Source organism: Phyllostomus hastatus, unplaced genomic scaffold (assembly GCF_019186645.2).
Source record: "Phyllostomus hastatus isolate PE091 unplaced genomic scaffold, TTU_PhHast_1.1 phas_contig_16, whole genome shotgun sequence".
Lineage (NCBI taxonomy): Eukaryota > Metazoa > Chordata > Mammalia > Chiroptera > Phyllostomidae > Phyllostomus > Phyllostomus hastatus.
This window is the reverse complement of record NW_025333643.1, coordinates 11,411,722-11,429,055: the sequence shown is the minus strand read 5'-3', so window position 1 is coordinate 11,429,055 and position 17,334 is coordinate 11,411,722. Positions and strand designations below refer to the sequence as shown.

At 42.7% G+C, this 17,334-nt stretch overlaps 1 protein-coding gene across 3 annotated transcripts in view; it reads right to left on the bottom strand.

Moving 5' to 3' along the window:
- Positions 1-17,334, bottom strand: part of CACNA2D3 (calcium voltage-gated channel auxiliary subunit alpha2delta 3) — an 857,676-nt gene that overhangs the window by 681,800 nt on the left and 158,542 nt on the right. For all 3 annotated transcript variants that reach the window (XM_045832366.1, XM_045832367.1, XM_045832368.1), the window contains exon 3: positions 8,912-9,028. In XM_045832366.1, coding sequence (XP_045688322.1) covers positions 8,912-9,028 — 117 coding nt within the window. The remainder of the gene's footprint in view (positions 1-8,911; positions 9,029-17,334) is intronic.

Sequence of the window (17,334 nt, the reverse complement as noted above, 5' to 3'; positions counted from 1 at the left end):
TGCCTTGCCTTCTCCCTCCTCTCAAATCAGAGAAAAGAATCTGTCACCATCAACAAGGCAAAAGGAAGGGGAGCTGTGTCAAATGTGCCTCCCATCAATATTTCACATGACCTCTGACCTGTGACAGGTTGAACATGTCCAGATGTCATTTAGGAATGGCCCAATGGGAGTCCTCAGCTGGCAGAGGACTGATGAACCTCACTTCCTCCATGTCCAGCATATGAAATGTCTGCCTTGAAATGTTAATGAACTGAAAGCAAATTGATTCCATTTCTTGCCCATTCATAGGACTTAAAACTTGATGAACTGCTCAGCAACATTAATGGAGGGCTTAGTCACATGAACATGTTTCAACAAAGAAGTTGGGAGATAATGCTTCGGGCACAATCATTATTCACAAGAGCTGTGTGGCTGCATCAAACTCAGTTTGGCTCTAAGTTAAAACAACCTACATCCAGCCGCCAAGCAGGTTCAGAAAAATTATTTAAACCACCAATGGCATTAACACATTCTAGAATTAGTTAAGAAATGCTACCATAATAACAGCACCATTATATTAATGGCAATTATTGAAGCTAAGGTTATTTGTAATTTCCTAGCCTAAAAAGTTACATGTAGTCCATTACCAACCAGATGACAGAGGTTATGTAATGGGCAGGCCACTTAGGCTTCACATTTACTTCAGCCATCTGACGGGGAGAAAATAGGACTTTCTGTGATAGGATAATTGCATAGTGGAGAGTAATTCAAATAGGGGACGAGTATGACAAAATCACTCTGATTCAACTAATCACTGGGAAAAGTGATGGGGTAAAATGATGAAATCAAGCCAGAAGGGACAGAAAAAGATCAACACCATTTAACAGCCAAGACATGACAGGCATATTAGGGGACAGGGTTACTGCATGCAGTACTTCTTCTTTTCTTTTTCAGCACTAACTTAGCTGCCTTCGCAAACTAAAGGTGTTAGTGCAGTTTTCTAAATTGCTATTGCCAATCTCATAAATATTTCATACACATCAACGGAAACTTTAATAATCGGTGTTGTTTGTGAGCCAGTGTTTTCTCCCCTATGTTCTTGAGTCCTCCCAGCCATCACAATTGATGAGCGCTTCGTGCTCAATCAGTTCCTAGAAGGAAGACACATGGGAAGGAGCTAGAACCTCCAAGCCAACCCAGATTTCTGAGGGAGGGGAAGGGGGCTTGGAAAAGGAAGATTGCTAGGCGTGGTGCATCACAGCAATGGAGTGAATTCTAAGTCCATTCTTTCCCTGGGCCACTGGAGAAGAAGGTCGCAGCTCGGTGGGTGGCAAGGGAAAGGAGGGGCCCCAGTGCACTGAGTTGTCTTCTAGGGCAATGCTGCAAACAATGACTTCACTGCAAACCCACAGGCACATTAGGATTTGAGGTCTTTGCTCTCCAAATGCTCACAATTGGAGCAAAAAGCAACCATTCCTATTCAAGAAGTAAAGTGTCATTATAGTATGAAAAACAGTCACTCCCTCTGCTCCCCTGGCCTCAACATAAACCAGCACCCAGGAGGCCTCTCAGTGGCACCTCATCTCATTCCAAATGCCAGGTTTTTGCCAAGAATGCTGTATAGCTGACACTGGGGACTAGGTCAATCTCAATGACAATGCCGTCTCCAGACCAAACCCCAACTTAATATACAGGCTCTCTTTCCTGTTTTAAGATTGGGAGCAGGGGAGAGACACATATCACTGGACCAGTTAACCTAGACTTTATGGCAGGCGTGTCAAACTCATTTTCACTGGGAGCCACATCAGCCTCGCAATTGCCTTCAAAGGGCCGAAATAATTTTAGGACTATAAAAATGCAACTACTCCTTAACTGTTAAGAAGCTGAAATTACATTCAGCCCTTTGAAGGCAACCATGAGACAGATGTGGCCCCTGGTGAAAATGAGTTGTCACCCCTGCTTCACGGCATTAAGTACGCACACCAAAGAACTTGTACATTTATTTTAAAAGTGCATGTAATACACAATTCAGAGAATCCTAGATGCCTTTACTCTGGAAACTTTTCAATTCAAACAGAGCAATTATTTTTCCATCTCAAAGGAACCGCACCAGTCATTTCAGTCTTTTAAAAAAATGTATTGTTATTCTATTACAGTTGTCCCAATTTCCTCCCTTTGCCTTCCTCCACCCAGCCCACACCCCCAACTCCCACAGTCAATCCCAACACCATTGCCCATGTCCACGGGCCATTCACACATGTTTCTTGACTAGTCCCTTCCCCTTCTTTCCACCATTATCCCCCTCCTTCCTCCCCTCTGGTTGCTGACTGTCTGTTCCATGTTTCTGTGCCTCTGGTTCTACTTTATTTGTTAGTTTATTTTGTTCACAAGATTTCTCTGATAGGTGAGATCATATGGTATTTGCCTTTCACCGCCTGGCTTATTTCACTTAGCATAATGCTCTCCAGTTCCATCCATGCTGTTGCATATCAGCCTTTTTCTTTTTTTTTTCAACCTCACTAAATTAAAGCCAAAAGGTTCAAAATTTGGTTCCCTCCTGTCATCACTATTAAATGTTCACACCTGGAAGGTACCTTAACCAGCAGTGATAGCAAACATATACTGAAAGCTTACTGTTTTCCAGGCACAGTGCTAAACACTTTACACAGATACACACACAGGCACTGGAATTCTACCGTCTGATAAAGTAACTCCACCGAGCCTGCCTACATGACCTAAGCAAAGGGCTTCACCCTGCCAAGCCTGCTTGCTCATTTCTAAAACAATGATGCTAACAGTGTCTCACTCCTAGGGTTGATGTGAGAATGAAATGAGATGACCCACAAAAAGTGCTTAACACAGAACCTGGGGCAGAGTGAACTCAAGAAACATAGCATGGCCAGTGTGGCTCAGTTGGTTGGATGTCATCCTGCAAAGCAAAAGATCACTGGTTTTATTCCTGGTCAGGGCACATGCCTGAGTTACGGGCCAGGTCCCTGGTTGGGGGCATCGATGTTTTTCTCACACATCAATATTTCTCTCTAGCTGTTTCTCCCTCCTTTCCCCTCTCTCTAAAAGTAAATAAATAAAATCTTTTAAAAAAGAAAAGAAAAGAAAGAAACATAAGCATAGATTAGTAAATCATTGACTCCTCCTAACTTCTCCAGGAAGGTAAGTGAGGAAAAGACGTCTTCTAGGTTTCTTAGCTTTTCTCACCAGCCTCCCACCTCGGGACAGGACTCAGATTCACCCATGGCTCACCTGCCACGTGGTCTCCTGCCTCTGAGCAACCAGGACTAGGCTCTGATGCTGGCTGGACCCCCTTGTTAGGGGGGCATGCCATGCCACACAAGCCCCTGAGTCCCACATACCAGGGCTTCCTCATCTGTTAGGGGCAGAGGCAGAACCTAAGGAGATATACGTGTCTTTCTACTCTAGAATTTTGTGATTCACATGGACATGCAAATAAAAACAGTAACAGCATTTCCCCTTCTCAGACTGACATTGTTGTTAGTAGTATTTAAAACAGAATAAAACATTTTTATTGTTCGCACAAGAGTTCAGGAAAAGGAGTACTCACATACCTCTACTGCTGAAAGGACTCTGAACTGGCACAACCTTATCTGGACAGATGTTGGGAACCGCCCTGACTGGTATTAGAAGCTGAGACCCCCGCCTAGGCTAAGGCTAAGGGAACGCCCTTGGAACTGTAAGCCAGCAAGGAGACAAAAGCTTATCTTCCTGGCAGTAATGCTGTTTCTGCTACTGAACCCCAAAAAGCTTGGTCGGTTAGCCAAAGACGGGTAAGATTCCCCACGGGGGGAACAACCCAAGCCAGGCACGATCACTTTGGGAGGCCCCCCAAAAGAAGGACTTGGGAGGCTGCAGCAAAAGGGGGGTGATGGACCCTCACTCCTCGGCTTTGACAAAGTCTGAGTTCTCAGCGTCCGGAAGAAAATCTCCTTATCTCTCGGTGGCCTTAGTTCCCGCACTCCACCTAAGCCTGAAACAATGACGGGGAAGTACAGCTCGGTACTGGGAAGTGCGGATTTCCCGGGGTGATCAGGCCTAAGAAAGAACATGTAAATTACTGTGAAACCTTCTTTGTTTAGAATGCTCTCAGTTGAATGAGGAGGGTCTTAGGAGGAAGCTAGTTTGTTCCTCAGCCTTACAGCTCTTTGATCCCCAACTCAATAGACCGGCAGAGTTCTTTGTTTCCTATATTCCTTACTTCCCCTAATGAGTATTGTACGTTACCTGAGTTATTATGTAGCATGAGCCCAATAAAAGCAGGTATGGACTGTAAATCGGTGCGCTCCCCACTAGGGGGGGGGGTGGCCATTCTGTCCCTACTTCCCCACAGAAACTAGTTTGTCTCTGTGCATGTTGTTATTTCTCGCGTGTTTATTGTCGAGCCATCCACAGCGTTCCGTGGTCACTGCTGGCCGGTGACCCACGCGCAACAGACAGAAATGTTTTTGTGTGTATAAAGAGCCTTGGAGACAGGTTTACAGCCTCTGGTTCAGGAATTCATCTTTAAAAACATGTTGCACTACAGGGTGCTGACAGCATGGTGGTGATGAAGAATGTAGACTCTGGGGTCTCCATGTGCCTGAAGCCCACCTCTCACCCCCCATGTGACCTCAGAAACAACTTCACCTCTGCCTTTCAGCCTCCTCTTTTGTAAAACAGAGAGAATAGTAACTGCCATCACAAGACTATTGTAAGGATAAGTGAGTAAGTGTAAAATGCTTAGAGGAGCACCCAACGTAGCAGGTGCTGACTGCAGATCACTGTAGCATTATTTACACCAAAACTTGCAAGCAATATAAATCCAGATATTGAGCAGCAATCAAATCAATTATGACATACCTTTGATTGGAGTATTATACAGCCATTAAAGAAAAATCATGAAATACAGAGACACAAGAAAATGCTTACACTATAGTGGTATAAAGAAGTAAAAAAGAAGCTGGATAAGAAAGTGAACAGGCAATACAACTGCAAATTTGAGAAAAGAAAAACACAAAGGTACAAGCATAAAAATGCAAAGAGAGCACACAGGAATGAAGGAAACACAGTAACACACAGCCGTGGTTTCCTGATGGGTCAGGGGACTTTGGGGAATGTTTTGCTGTTTAATACTTGTTAATATACAGGGGCAGGAAAAAGTAGGTTTACAGTTGTAATAAATAATCATATAATTAATAAATACTAATATAAGAATAAACTCTGTTTCATGTACTCATAACTGTAAACCTACTTTTGCCAACTCCTATATTCTGAAAGTTTCACCAAATGAGTGTTCATTTTATAAATAAGGAATAGTAATTATGGTGGACTACTCTTTTTTTCAGGTTTCTAGCTGTTAGACTTGAGTGGCTGCCATGCTGCCTGTAAAGAATACCACTTGCTTCAAGGTAGGGTCACAGGATACACAGGAGGCAACCATGCAGCTTGCTAGCTCTCAATGCAATATTTCTGCAGCAGATAAATGTATTTTTTTTTCTGAGGCACTTCAGAGTTTCCACCAAAAGATCTCAACTTATTTAAATTAACAGTCATGGTGGCAGCAGAAGCTACCATTTACTGAGCACTGTTTATATGTGAGGGTCTGTGCTAAGTGGCTCAAAATCACAACTTTCCTTAATCATCACACTTTTTATGTTATTTTTAATATATTTTATTGATTATGCTATTACAGTTGTCCCATTTCCCCCCCTTCAATCCCCTTCACCCTGCACACCTTCTCCTACCCACATTCCCCCCCTTTAGTTCATGTTCATGTGTCATAAGTTCTTTAGCTTCTACATTTCCCATACTATTCTTGCCCTCCCCGTCTATCTTCTACCATCTATGCTACTTATTCTCTGTACCTTTTCCCCTCTCTCCTCCTCCCACTCCCCTGTTGCTAACCTTCTATGTGACCTCCATTTCTGTGGTTCTGTTCCTGTTCTAGTTGTTTGCTTAGTTTGTTTTTGTTTTAAGTGTGGTTAATGATTGTGAGTTTGCTGTCATTTTACTATACATGTTTTTTTGTTTTTTATCTTCTTTGTCTTAGATAAGTCCCTTTAACATTTCATATAATAAGGGCTTGGTGATGATGAACTCCTTTAACTTGACCTTATCTGAGAAGCACTTTATCTGCCCTTGCATTCTAAATGAAAGCTTTGCTGGATAGAGCAATCTTGGATGTAGGTCCTTGCTTCCCATGACTTGGAATACTTCTTTCCAGCCCCTTCTTGCCTGTAAGGTCTCTGGAGAAATCAGCTGACAGTCTGATGAGAACTCCTTTGTAGGTAACTGTCTCCTTAGGATTCTCTCCTTCATTTTAATCTTGGCTAATGTAATTATGATGTACCTTGGTATGTTCCTCCTTGGGTCCAACTTCTTTGGGACTCTCTGAGCTTTCTAGACTTCCTAGAAGTCTATTTCCTTTGCCAGATTGGGGAAGTTCTCCTTCATTATTTGTTCAAATAACTTTTCCACTTGTTGCTCTTCCTCTTTTCCTTCTGATACCCCTATCATTTGGATGTTGGAACGTTTAAAGATGCCCTTGAGGTTCCTAAGCCTCTCTTCATTTTTTTGAACTCTTGTTTCTTCATTCTTTTCTGACTGGATGTTTCTTTCTTCCTTCTGGTCCACTCCATTTATTTGAGTCCCAGTTTTCTTCCCATCACTATTGGTTCCCTGTGCATTTCCTTCATTTCACTTAGCATAGCCTTCATTTTTTCATCTAATTTGTGACTAAATTCAATCAATTCTGTGAGCATCCTGATCACCAGTGCTTTGAACTGTGCATCTGATAGGTTGACTATCTGTTCATCACTCAGTTGTATTTGCTCTGCAGCTTTGATCTGTTCTTCCATTTGGGCCTTTTTTTTTGTCTTATTGTGCCTGTTACATAGTGAGGGGTGAAGCCTTAGGTGTTTACCAGGGCAGGGTAACCCACTGTCGCTGGGTTGTGATGCGGTATGTGGGGGCGGGGTCTGAGAGGGAACAATGGTGCTTGCTCCACTCTCTGTTGGATTTCAGTCCCTTCTGCCACTTCCCCCAAGCAAACTGTGCCTTTCTGGTGCTGATTTCTGTGTGGGTGGGCTTGTGTACATTCTAGGACCATGTGAGTCTCTCCAACAAACTCTCCTGTGAGGCTGGGAGTCTCTCCCTGCGCCTCAACCCCCACAGATTTCCCCAATCAGTGCCTTGAGGCTTTATTTCCCAGAGCTGGGGCCCTGGGCTGCGAGGTCTGTCTTGCTCCCCAGTCTCACCTGGTTTATCTGCATGCAAATGTGGGACCACCTGGTCAGCCAGCCACCTTGCATGCTGTGCCTCACTTCACAATCGCCGCCTCGCTGGGTCTGCCCATTGCCACCCTGTGCCCAGGGTTTGCCAGCCGCCACCTGTATGCCCAGGGTCCACCCGCTTCCATCTTGTGTGCCCAGTGCTACCGCTTTTTGTGCTGCGACCCCTCTCTGCCTGGTCGTCTGACTCCGCCCCACCTACTGGTCTGGATGAATGTGTCTATTTTAACTCCTTGGTTGTCAAACTTTATACAGTTCAATTTTCTATCAGTTCTGGTTGTTACTTTGTTTTAAATCATTGTTGTCCTTATTTTGGTTGTGTGAGGAGGCACAGTGTGTCTATCTACATCTCCATCTTGTCCGGAAGTCCACTCATCATGCTTCTTACATGTTTTCCCTGCTTACAGTTGAGGAAATTAAGGCTTGTGAAGGCTATTTCTCCAAAGGCCAAAGCTTAGGAAGTAACAAAGGCAGGCTCTGAACCCAGGTCAAACTCATGTTCTTACCTATTAAACTACAATCCCTCCTCCCCTGAATCAAAATAGTATAAAAAAGTTTTAGAGTCAAACAAATGTGTGGGATCAATCAGGTCAAAAGCAGAAATAACTTGTGGAAATTTCATTTGGCTGATTAAGTATGAGAGAAGGTAAAGTAGGAAGTGTTCTTTTTTTTTAAGATTTTATTTATTTATTTTTAGAGAGGGGAGGGAGGGAGAAAGAGAGAGAGAGAGAGAGAAACATCAATGTGTGGTTGCTGGGGGTCATGGCCTGCAACCCAGGCATGTATCCTGACTGGGAATTGAACCTGCAACACTTTGGTTCGCAGCCCACGATCTATCCACTGAGCTACACCAGCCAGGGCTAGGAAGTGTTCTTTTATGACAAAGTGATTCTGGAGATAATTATTAAAACTGAAAGGTAAGCAAAATATACATTAGAAATAAATAACTCTGCATATTGCGATTCTTTCCCATAATCCTGTGCCAATATGGCATTAATATAGGATACTGCAACATTCACATGTCCTAAAGCAAGAATGGAAGGTGCCCTATTTAGCTGGCTGTAAGGTGTAAAGTCAGAAGCATGTTGGAAATCCAAAATAACATATCTTACACCATTGTTCCATTCATCCCACTGATAATATGAAATTTCAGGGAACTCTTACCAGTTGAGATAAACATTATAACTATAGTAATATTCCAACAGTGATAAAGAGAACTTCTGAGTTCATGTAGATTGATTTACTCCACTGAGATTTTCGATTCCACATTAGGCAAGCATTGCTTAGATTTTTTATAGTTGCTTAGTTGAACCACAGTGTACCTTTGAATGATTTTGAGTAATTAGGAAATGTATCACACAGTCATAAGCCATCATCTATGGCTGTATAATTAGTGACACCTCTGATGAAGGCATATGATTATAAGGTGAAAACTGGTACCCGAACATATATGGAAATGGCAATCCTGTCCCTAGTAACTACTTTTCCTGGTTAACTTGACTTAAGAAAAGAAAGAGTTCACATAATAGCTAAGTCAACTTTGATCTTTGAGAGTTAGGTTCACCAGAGACAGTTCCCTGAAGCTGTCTTGTGTCTTTGGACAACAAAGAGCTAGAAGCAGAAGCACTTACCCGCACTGCTTCTGACTTCTTGTGAAACATCTCTTCCATGTTCTTTGCCAGCTTTTTCACCAGTTGGAGGCCATCGATTTCCTCTATGACAACGTCTTTCTCATACTCTTTGTATTTCTGTAAGGAGGGAGGGCAATAATAAAGGCACATGATATCACAAAGCACCTCGCCCATGATGTCACAGCCCCTCTACCTACAAGGAGTAAGTAAAGTTATAATATGACTGTCTGTGTTGGATTTGGGGAGATTAGACTGTATTTCATAATTATTGAACCAACTAGGGATAAATGTAAACATTGGCTCTGACTCTCTCGGAAACTTAACTAGCACCCAAGAAAGAAATAAACCCTAAATCAAATAAACTCTTTATCATTCATCCTCTTCAGTTCCTGAAATCAATACCCTATACTTCCAATTTGACCACAGTCAGGCATTCTTCTGGTAGACTGCCCCAGATTCATTAGCTATCCTACAGCTGACACCACTGGAAACTGACTATTCCAGATGGTGTCATAGATAAAAATGAAGAAGTTCAACTTTTGTGTTTTGTTTTTCCTTAAACATCACTACTTAATTTTCCATGGCCAAAGACTAAGAACTTAGGGAAAAAAATAGTTTCAAGGCTATGAGTCTAATGACTATATTAGGAGTTAGCAAAATATAACACTAGGGCCTAATCCAATCTATCACCTATTTTTATAAACAAAGTTTTATTGGAACAAAACCATACCCATTTGTTTACATATCCAATCAAGTTAAGCAGTCACAACAGAGACCAGATGACACAAAATCTAAAATATTTACTCTCTGATCCTTTACATAGAAAGCTTGCCAACTCCTAAACTGGAGTAGGAATTAAAGAAAGTAACATGGCAGAACATCTTACAAACATTTTTATAACAATAGAGTTGTTGCTATGAATTTGAGTAATTCAATTCAATTATTGAGGACTTCCTATGTACCCTCTAGGAGCTTACTGAAAGGAGTATGCACAATAAGTTAAAACCCATAAAAACATTTTATATAAGATATATGAATCTGTTAGTCTGTTCATAAGGGACTGATTTGACCCAAGCTCTCAAAACCAACTTTTCATTTAAAACCCATCACGTACCCTTGGAATTTATCTGTTTAAACAAGCAGTTCTCAGAATGGTCCAAAACCCCCTCTGGGGTCCCTGAGACCCTTTCAGGGGTCCATGAAGTCCCCCTTTATTCCAACAGCATTTCTATGTGAAGACAGATTTTCTTCATAGATTTTAACAAATTACAACAGACTGAACACAGAAGCAGACATGAAAATTACCTGTCTCCCCTTAAACCAAACATTAAAGAGATTTGCAAAAATAAAGAAATAAATGTCAACCCTCTAAATTTTTCATTTTAGAAAATAAGTTTATTTTCATAAAATATGTTATTTATGTTAACATGTAAGGATTTTTTGTTTTGAATTTTTTTTGTTTTTAAAATTTTATTTATTTATTTTGAGAGAGAGAGAAAGGACGGGAGAAAGGGAGGGGGAGAAACATCAATGTGTGAGAGGAACATCGATCAGTTGCCTCTTGCACATCCCCAAGGCCTAGCAGGAACCTTGCCCACAACCCAGACATGTGCCCTGACTGGGAACTGAACCAGTGATCTTTCAGTTTGCGGGACAACACCCAACCCACTAAGCCACACCAGCCAGGGTTGAATTATTTAATTTTTAAATTAATTTTTAAATTTCTTAGTTTGAATTTCTATATGGCAAACATCAATAAACATACCCCATATAAGCAAAAGGTCTTAGGGATCTCAATGTTTTGTAAGACTGTAAAGGGATCCTGAGACTGAAAGTTTATTTTAACTAAAGATTTAATATTGGTCTCACTGAAAAGAAGTATTGTTTATTAATAAAAACCTCTCAAATGGAGTTACTAATACTATTAGTGTTCAACAGGAACCCCTTACATTTATGTAGCTACCAAAGGGCTGAAGAAATGAAAATATTTGGGGGGGGGGCTTTATATGTATTCATTTGTCTGAGAACCTGAACCAGTTAACAATCCCTCACCCCAAGATCCCATTCAGGAAAAACAAGGGCTCCACGTCTTGGCTCTAGTAACCCTGACAGTCATTTTTGAAGTAAAAAATATAATGACTCTTTAACAGCAGGATCATTTTTTTTTGAGATATAAATTTACATTTTCTCCTCATTTTCCCTCCTTTATCTTAAAAAATATAAACTGGAAGGAGGCTCAGTCTTTCCTTGTCCCGAGAGGGAGTGTTTGTATGTGTGTGTATGTCCATAAAACACTTCCTTTCCTAGCTTAGATTCCCAAGTCCTTTGGGTGTCCTGAAAAAAAAATTAGAGTTTGAGGACAGGGGGACTGACAATAAGGAAACAAATGCAAAGAGAGAATCCCTCTTATCCTTAAGACCAAAATGAAATTCCTAGAGTCTGGGAGCATCTGGCTACACAGAGTCCCTGGGGCCCACTACTGGACTCAGATCAAGGGCAGGAAGGGCCCCTCAGATTGGGCGTCGGGGCCTCTTACCTGAACATCAGGCCCAAGGGCTTGGTGTTTCTTAGAATTAAGGTATCCTAAAGAAATAAACAAAGTGCTATCCAGACCACCTGAGTCTGGACCAAGACAGACATCAGCTACATTATTTCTAAGATGCTCTGAGCTGCTCTGCCTGGTCCTACAATGGACCATGAGTTGTAAGTGACACGTTTCTCCCCATTCCTTGAAAACATCCATAAATACCTTACATGTTTTTCTTGAGAGTCTCTCTCTCACAGCTCATCTGGAAAAACAGTATTCCTTCTAGCCTTCCACTCTGCCTCAACAAGTGGTCCCTGGTTCCCCAATGCAGTGAGGCTACACCCTCCCTCTGACCGCCAGAGCACTCAGTGTGGTCCAGAAGGTGAAGTCAGGTCCTCATGGTCACACACCAACCCACAACAGACACTCACAGGACTTCTCTGAGTGAAGCTTACTATAGAACAATTGCGATGTGACAATACAAGAAACAAGCAAGCCACACAGCTATGGCTCTGTAAGAGTGACTGCCCCACCCACCCCTCGGGAAGTTGACTGGATTGGCCTGAGATGTGGGACTCCAGCCAGCCCATGCCTGGCTCAGGCTCACAGCGTCCTCTGCTGTGTGAATAAAACTTCAATGACAATTACTGGAACCTTTCCCTAAATTCAAATGCAAGCCAATGTCTTCAGAGCCAAAAATCCTGGGGGTTCCCTGCTGCCTGCCAGATGTGTTCCAAAAGCCAAGACCCGAGACCAACTTAGAGCCAAGGCTGATTCACTACCAAAAATACAAAGTTTGAGAAGTGAGTAAAACAAAACTAATGTCAGTCTAATATTTACAGAGTCAGTGAAATCAATCTCTGTCTTAAGTAATTCTGCAACTAACAGTGATCTAAAGACTTCAGATAAAGAAAAATAAAATGGACTTCAATAATTAGCATTTACCTGAATCTTTTCATTTTTATATAGGGGCCACTATTCTGGCCGTATCTGTTACTTCCATGTGTTTATCTCCCAATAGACTTCTAAAACAGAATCAACTTATTTCCACCACCCCTTAAGTTTTCAGTAAGGTCTTCCTGTGTCTTCTCTTCTTTTGAGTCTGTCCTATGAAAAGGAGCCACTGACTTTGCGGAGAGTTATCGGTCTCCCAGGACCACTTTGTGCCTAGCGACCTAGCTAACCAATCTCAACATAAAGCTCTTTGCCCAGCCAAGGATTCCAGCCAGATGTGGGACAAATAGAGCAGTTCACTGGATCCACTCCTATGCCCACCTACACCTTCTCCCTTCAGGACATGTGACAATGGGCCATCTTTGCCAATGAACTCAGCCAATGCTACTCTCTCACCACCCTGGGGAAGTTAGCCCATAAGAAAAAAAAGAACACTGCTTTTCAAGATGTGTTAATGTCTATTGGAATTGGGTTAGAACAACATAATGCCTTGCTCTTACCAGAAAACGTTACACTTTGCTGGAATCAAAGGATTCTGAAGAACAGAGAGATTAACCACATGATAGTCATTAATCAATCACAAGCCCTTGGCAGTTTAGAATGGCAATAGAATGGCAATGTGTGTATATGAGTGTGTATACACACACACAGACACACACACACACATATATATTCCTTTAAAAACGTGCCTACAGTATGAAACCAAGCAATTTGACCTCTAGCACCTGGATAGAGTAAGCTACAATAGTACAACAGAATTCCACATAGCCACCCCAAAATTGTATAAAAGAATGCAGGAAATGTGCACGCAGTATGTTGTAATATGTTACAGACCGTAACGGTGACTTTGTACTTTCAGTTACTAATCGGCACATATGTGCACATACATAAACACTGCTAGAAGGGCATGCCAAATATTCACAGCTGGCTGTACAATTACAAATTTTTCCTTTCTTTTCTTGCTTACCTGTACTTACTCATTTTTACAATGAACATACATTGGAAATTAGAAAATGTAAAAGTTGTAGTCATATGTAGAATAGCATATGGGCACCTAATAAACAGATTCCTTTAGGGGAACATGGTCCCAATTAGAATCTGTGTAATTAAGCAGCATGTCTTCATTAGCAGAGCCTAAGGAAGTCAGTACAATGAGTCCTCTGTGTATCCCAGGCCCAGCACGATGCTGGATGCTTTTCATATATCAATCCATCCAACCCTCACAGGTACCCAAGAGGTTGGCACTATCCCCATGTGGCAGATGGGGAACTGAGGCACAGGGAGGTTTAGTCAGTCATTAAAAGGCAAATGGTTAGACAGTGAATTTTATACCAAGCGAGGCCTAACTTCTTCTGGTCACTTGGTCATTTGAATCTGAGGAGTAAAGGGTGATGGATTGACAGTCTGAATATTTGCAAGCTTGTTTCTGAGGGCCCATTTCACTGCCATAACAACCTGTTTCATTAACTTTTGTAGCCAATGGTAGCTCAGACTCCCCAAGAGAGTCAAATACCAAAAAGTGGGGACATCATCACTTAACTAGGCCTGCAACTGCTGACCAGGCTGCTCTAAACAAGCCAAAGCCACATGGCCAGGGCACACTGGGTGCCACAAAAGTGGACATATCCCTCCACAGGGCCTCTGAGAGGTGAGCTTGAAATCTGGTCTCAAAGAACAGATATAGCTGTTGACAATAAAAATACCTGGAGGGAAAGGACCAAGCCCCCTCTTAAGGTGGCCCTGGAGCCTTCATTATAAATTACACATGGCTGTGTTTGGGCTACAAATCATCTTTTGTTCTCCAGGGCACTGACAATTAATTGGAGGCCAAATACCCCAAGCTCCTTGTTCTCTAGTGTTGGCCTCCAACCCAAGTATACAGGCAAGGGCACCTTGTTTTCTATAGTTTCAAGGGCTACATTAGCAGTTACTTTGTTTCTTGTAAGAGCAGTCATCCTTGCATAGGAAAAGGGGTTAGGACAGTGCTGGCAGATCTCTGAAAACACAAAAGGAAGACCAAGGGTAAGGTGAATGTGGAAGAGATGTTGTGCCACCTGAGTAAAGGTTCAAGCCTGTCTGGATTTGAATATGTCTCTAGTCTATTTATTTGTTCCTCAAACATCTATTTTGTGTCTCTGGTATGCCAGGCAGGGTATAAGCGCTGAGCACAATATTAAGTAAAGAAAATTGAAGAAATCTGGCATTCTAATGGTCAGGAGTGTTCTGATGAGTAAATAGGAAAAAAAGATACAACACAGTGGTAGGTGGTGCCAGTGGGGTGGTCACAGCAGTGACTCCATCTTTCTGCACCTTTAAAGGGTGACTAGGCTGGGAAGGTGGGAGACATGACAGGGGACGAGCCTGTCTGGCAGAGGGAGAGCCGGGTATGGAGGCCCAGGGACAAGAAGCTGCCTGGGGCCCAAGAAACTACCCAGTTTTGCTTCACTGGCACAGACAAGGCCAAGGTGGGGATTCTGATGAGAGATGAGGTCAAAGTAGCAAGCAGAGTCAGGCCATCAAGGGTAGTGTTCAGGATGTACGAGTTTGGAACTTATCCTGATTTGGGTAGGTGGGTCAGGTGTGGAGACAGGCAACAGCCAGAGCCATTAAAGAGCTTATTGGCATTGGGATTTGATGACCAGGTGTGTGTATTTGAAAAAATCTTAGTGTGCAGTATGGAGAGGAAGGAGTTAAAGCTGGGTGGAGACAAGGAGTCAGGAGGCTGGTGCAGTCAGAACTTGGGAGACAGCAATAGGAAGAGACCAGGAGAGTCACAGGAATGAGAGGTAGACTCCCCAGGAGACATGCAGAAGTGTGATGGTCAGACACAACAGCAGTTTGGGAAGTTGGCCATGTCACTTTAAGGAAATCATTTCACGTCCTGGGCCTCAGTGTCCTGGTTCAGAATGCCTGGGAGGCCGGTGACCATCTTCCAGGGCTGATCTGGAGGGTTACTGGGAGGATATCTGTGAAAGTCCCAAGCATAACACCTGCACAGAATGGGCCGATCCAGCCCTAAGGCTCCCTGGTTTTCCCTCCTGCTACAAGGGGGAAATTTTCTGCTACAGAAGATTTAGTAGGTACTGTGTTTTCATACTAATGCCTTCCTGAATGGAAGTTCTTAAGGTAAGAGACAAATCCAACAGGGTCAGTGATGATGTCGATGCTCTTCACTCAGCCACCCCTGTCCTCTGAGCCTCCCCAGAGCTTGGGGCAGTTGCTGCAGATACCTGAGCAGCACAGCCTGTGGCTTTAGCCAAGACTTGGGCAAAGGCAGAACATAGTCTTTCACAAGGACACCTCTCAGTATTCACAACACAGAAGGAAGGCAAGCCTGAAAAACTTTTTATTCCCTCTCTCTCTCAGGAGAACATCTGAAGCTCCACTCCTTCTGTTAGCAGAATCAGCATTTGGCAAGAAATCTCATGATGGGCCAGGAACATTCATCATTTGCGAAGGGAGACACAGAAATGCATTATTTCTGCAGCATCTATTTTGCCAGATCATTTCACACAAACACCAGGAAGAGAAAAGCACTACTTCAATGTCAGAACACTTAATGTTGTTCATACATTTGGGTCATTTTTCTCCTCCGTGATAACTGCATATCTAGAAGTGAGTCACCTGGAACAGCCCCCAGAAAGGGGCTCCAGTCAGGAGGCTTCTGACCAATCACAATTAATTGGGATTTAAGCCAAACATGAAAGAGGGGCTCGAGGACACTCAACACCCTGAAAACATGCCCTCTGCAGAGAAAAGATGAAGGGAGTATCATTAACCAAAGACCTGGTGCATCTGAACGTGGTCTCTTGGCAAATATTTTTCATCAAAAACTGCAATTACGTCTTTAGAGTCAGCATAATTAAATCACTAGATGAGGGTTGACAGAAGGTCCAGGATGGGCAGTAGCAATGCAAGGACCTGCCCAGCCCCAAGTGAGACTCTGAGGGGTTTACCTCAAAGCCCACGATTTCAGAGATTGGCCTGCGTCTCTGTCCATCCTCTAAGCCTCTGGTGCTTCCCTTGAAATCCCTGGCCCAGATCCCCATAAACCCTCATACTGGGAAAGCATCCTGGAGACTGGCTAAGCCCAGAACCCTAAAGGAACAGGAGCAGAAGATGCCTCCCTTTCCTACCTTAAGGTTCAATTTTTAGTCTTCTTCACTAAAAGAGCCACAGTGCAAGAGATAAATTCATTAAATCAGTCATATAAGTAAGGATCATACCAACATAAAAAAAAGAACCTAAACTGAAATCACTTCTATTTTCATTCATTTAACAAATATTTACAAATCACCTACCATGTACCAGGTGGGTGGGGACTATTAGCAAGTACACATGTTCTCTTATGGTATAAAGAAGCTAAATTGGGTTCATTTTATTAATAAATAAGTTGGAACAGAGCCACATGGATCATTTCAATCTACACTACTTGAGCCCTGATATGCCAGAGGCAAGAGGGTATTATGTCTCCTGCTGAGCATATGACAGTCTAGAATGCAAAGATCTATATCTCTCCTTGAGGAGGAAGGGGTGAGTGTCAGGCAATGTGGGCAACTCGACAGTCAGTAAACACTGAAAACTTGGCCAGGAACAGAAAGGATATCATAGTCGTGAGGTAGGAAGAGAATCCCAGGGAAGGATGTAAAACAATAAACAAGCTAAGACTTCTAGAAAAGGGAATGACTGTGAGGTACATACAATTCCCTGCCTCCTGGGAGATGAGGTCGATGGAATAAGCTGTGAATGTAATGCAACAGCCATGAGCCAACACAAGGTAGCTGGTAAGTCGAGGCAGGATATCTATGAACCAGGCTTGATGGACAGTGGGAACAAAGGGGGCTGGGGCAATCTCTGTAGATTGCATGTACTCTCCTTCCATGTACATGCACATGTAAGCATGTACAACCCTCCATTATGGAAAAAGTGGTGCAGTTTTGTT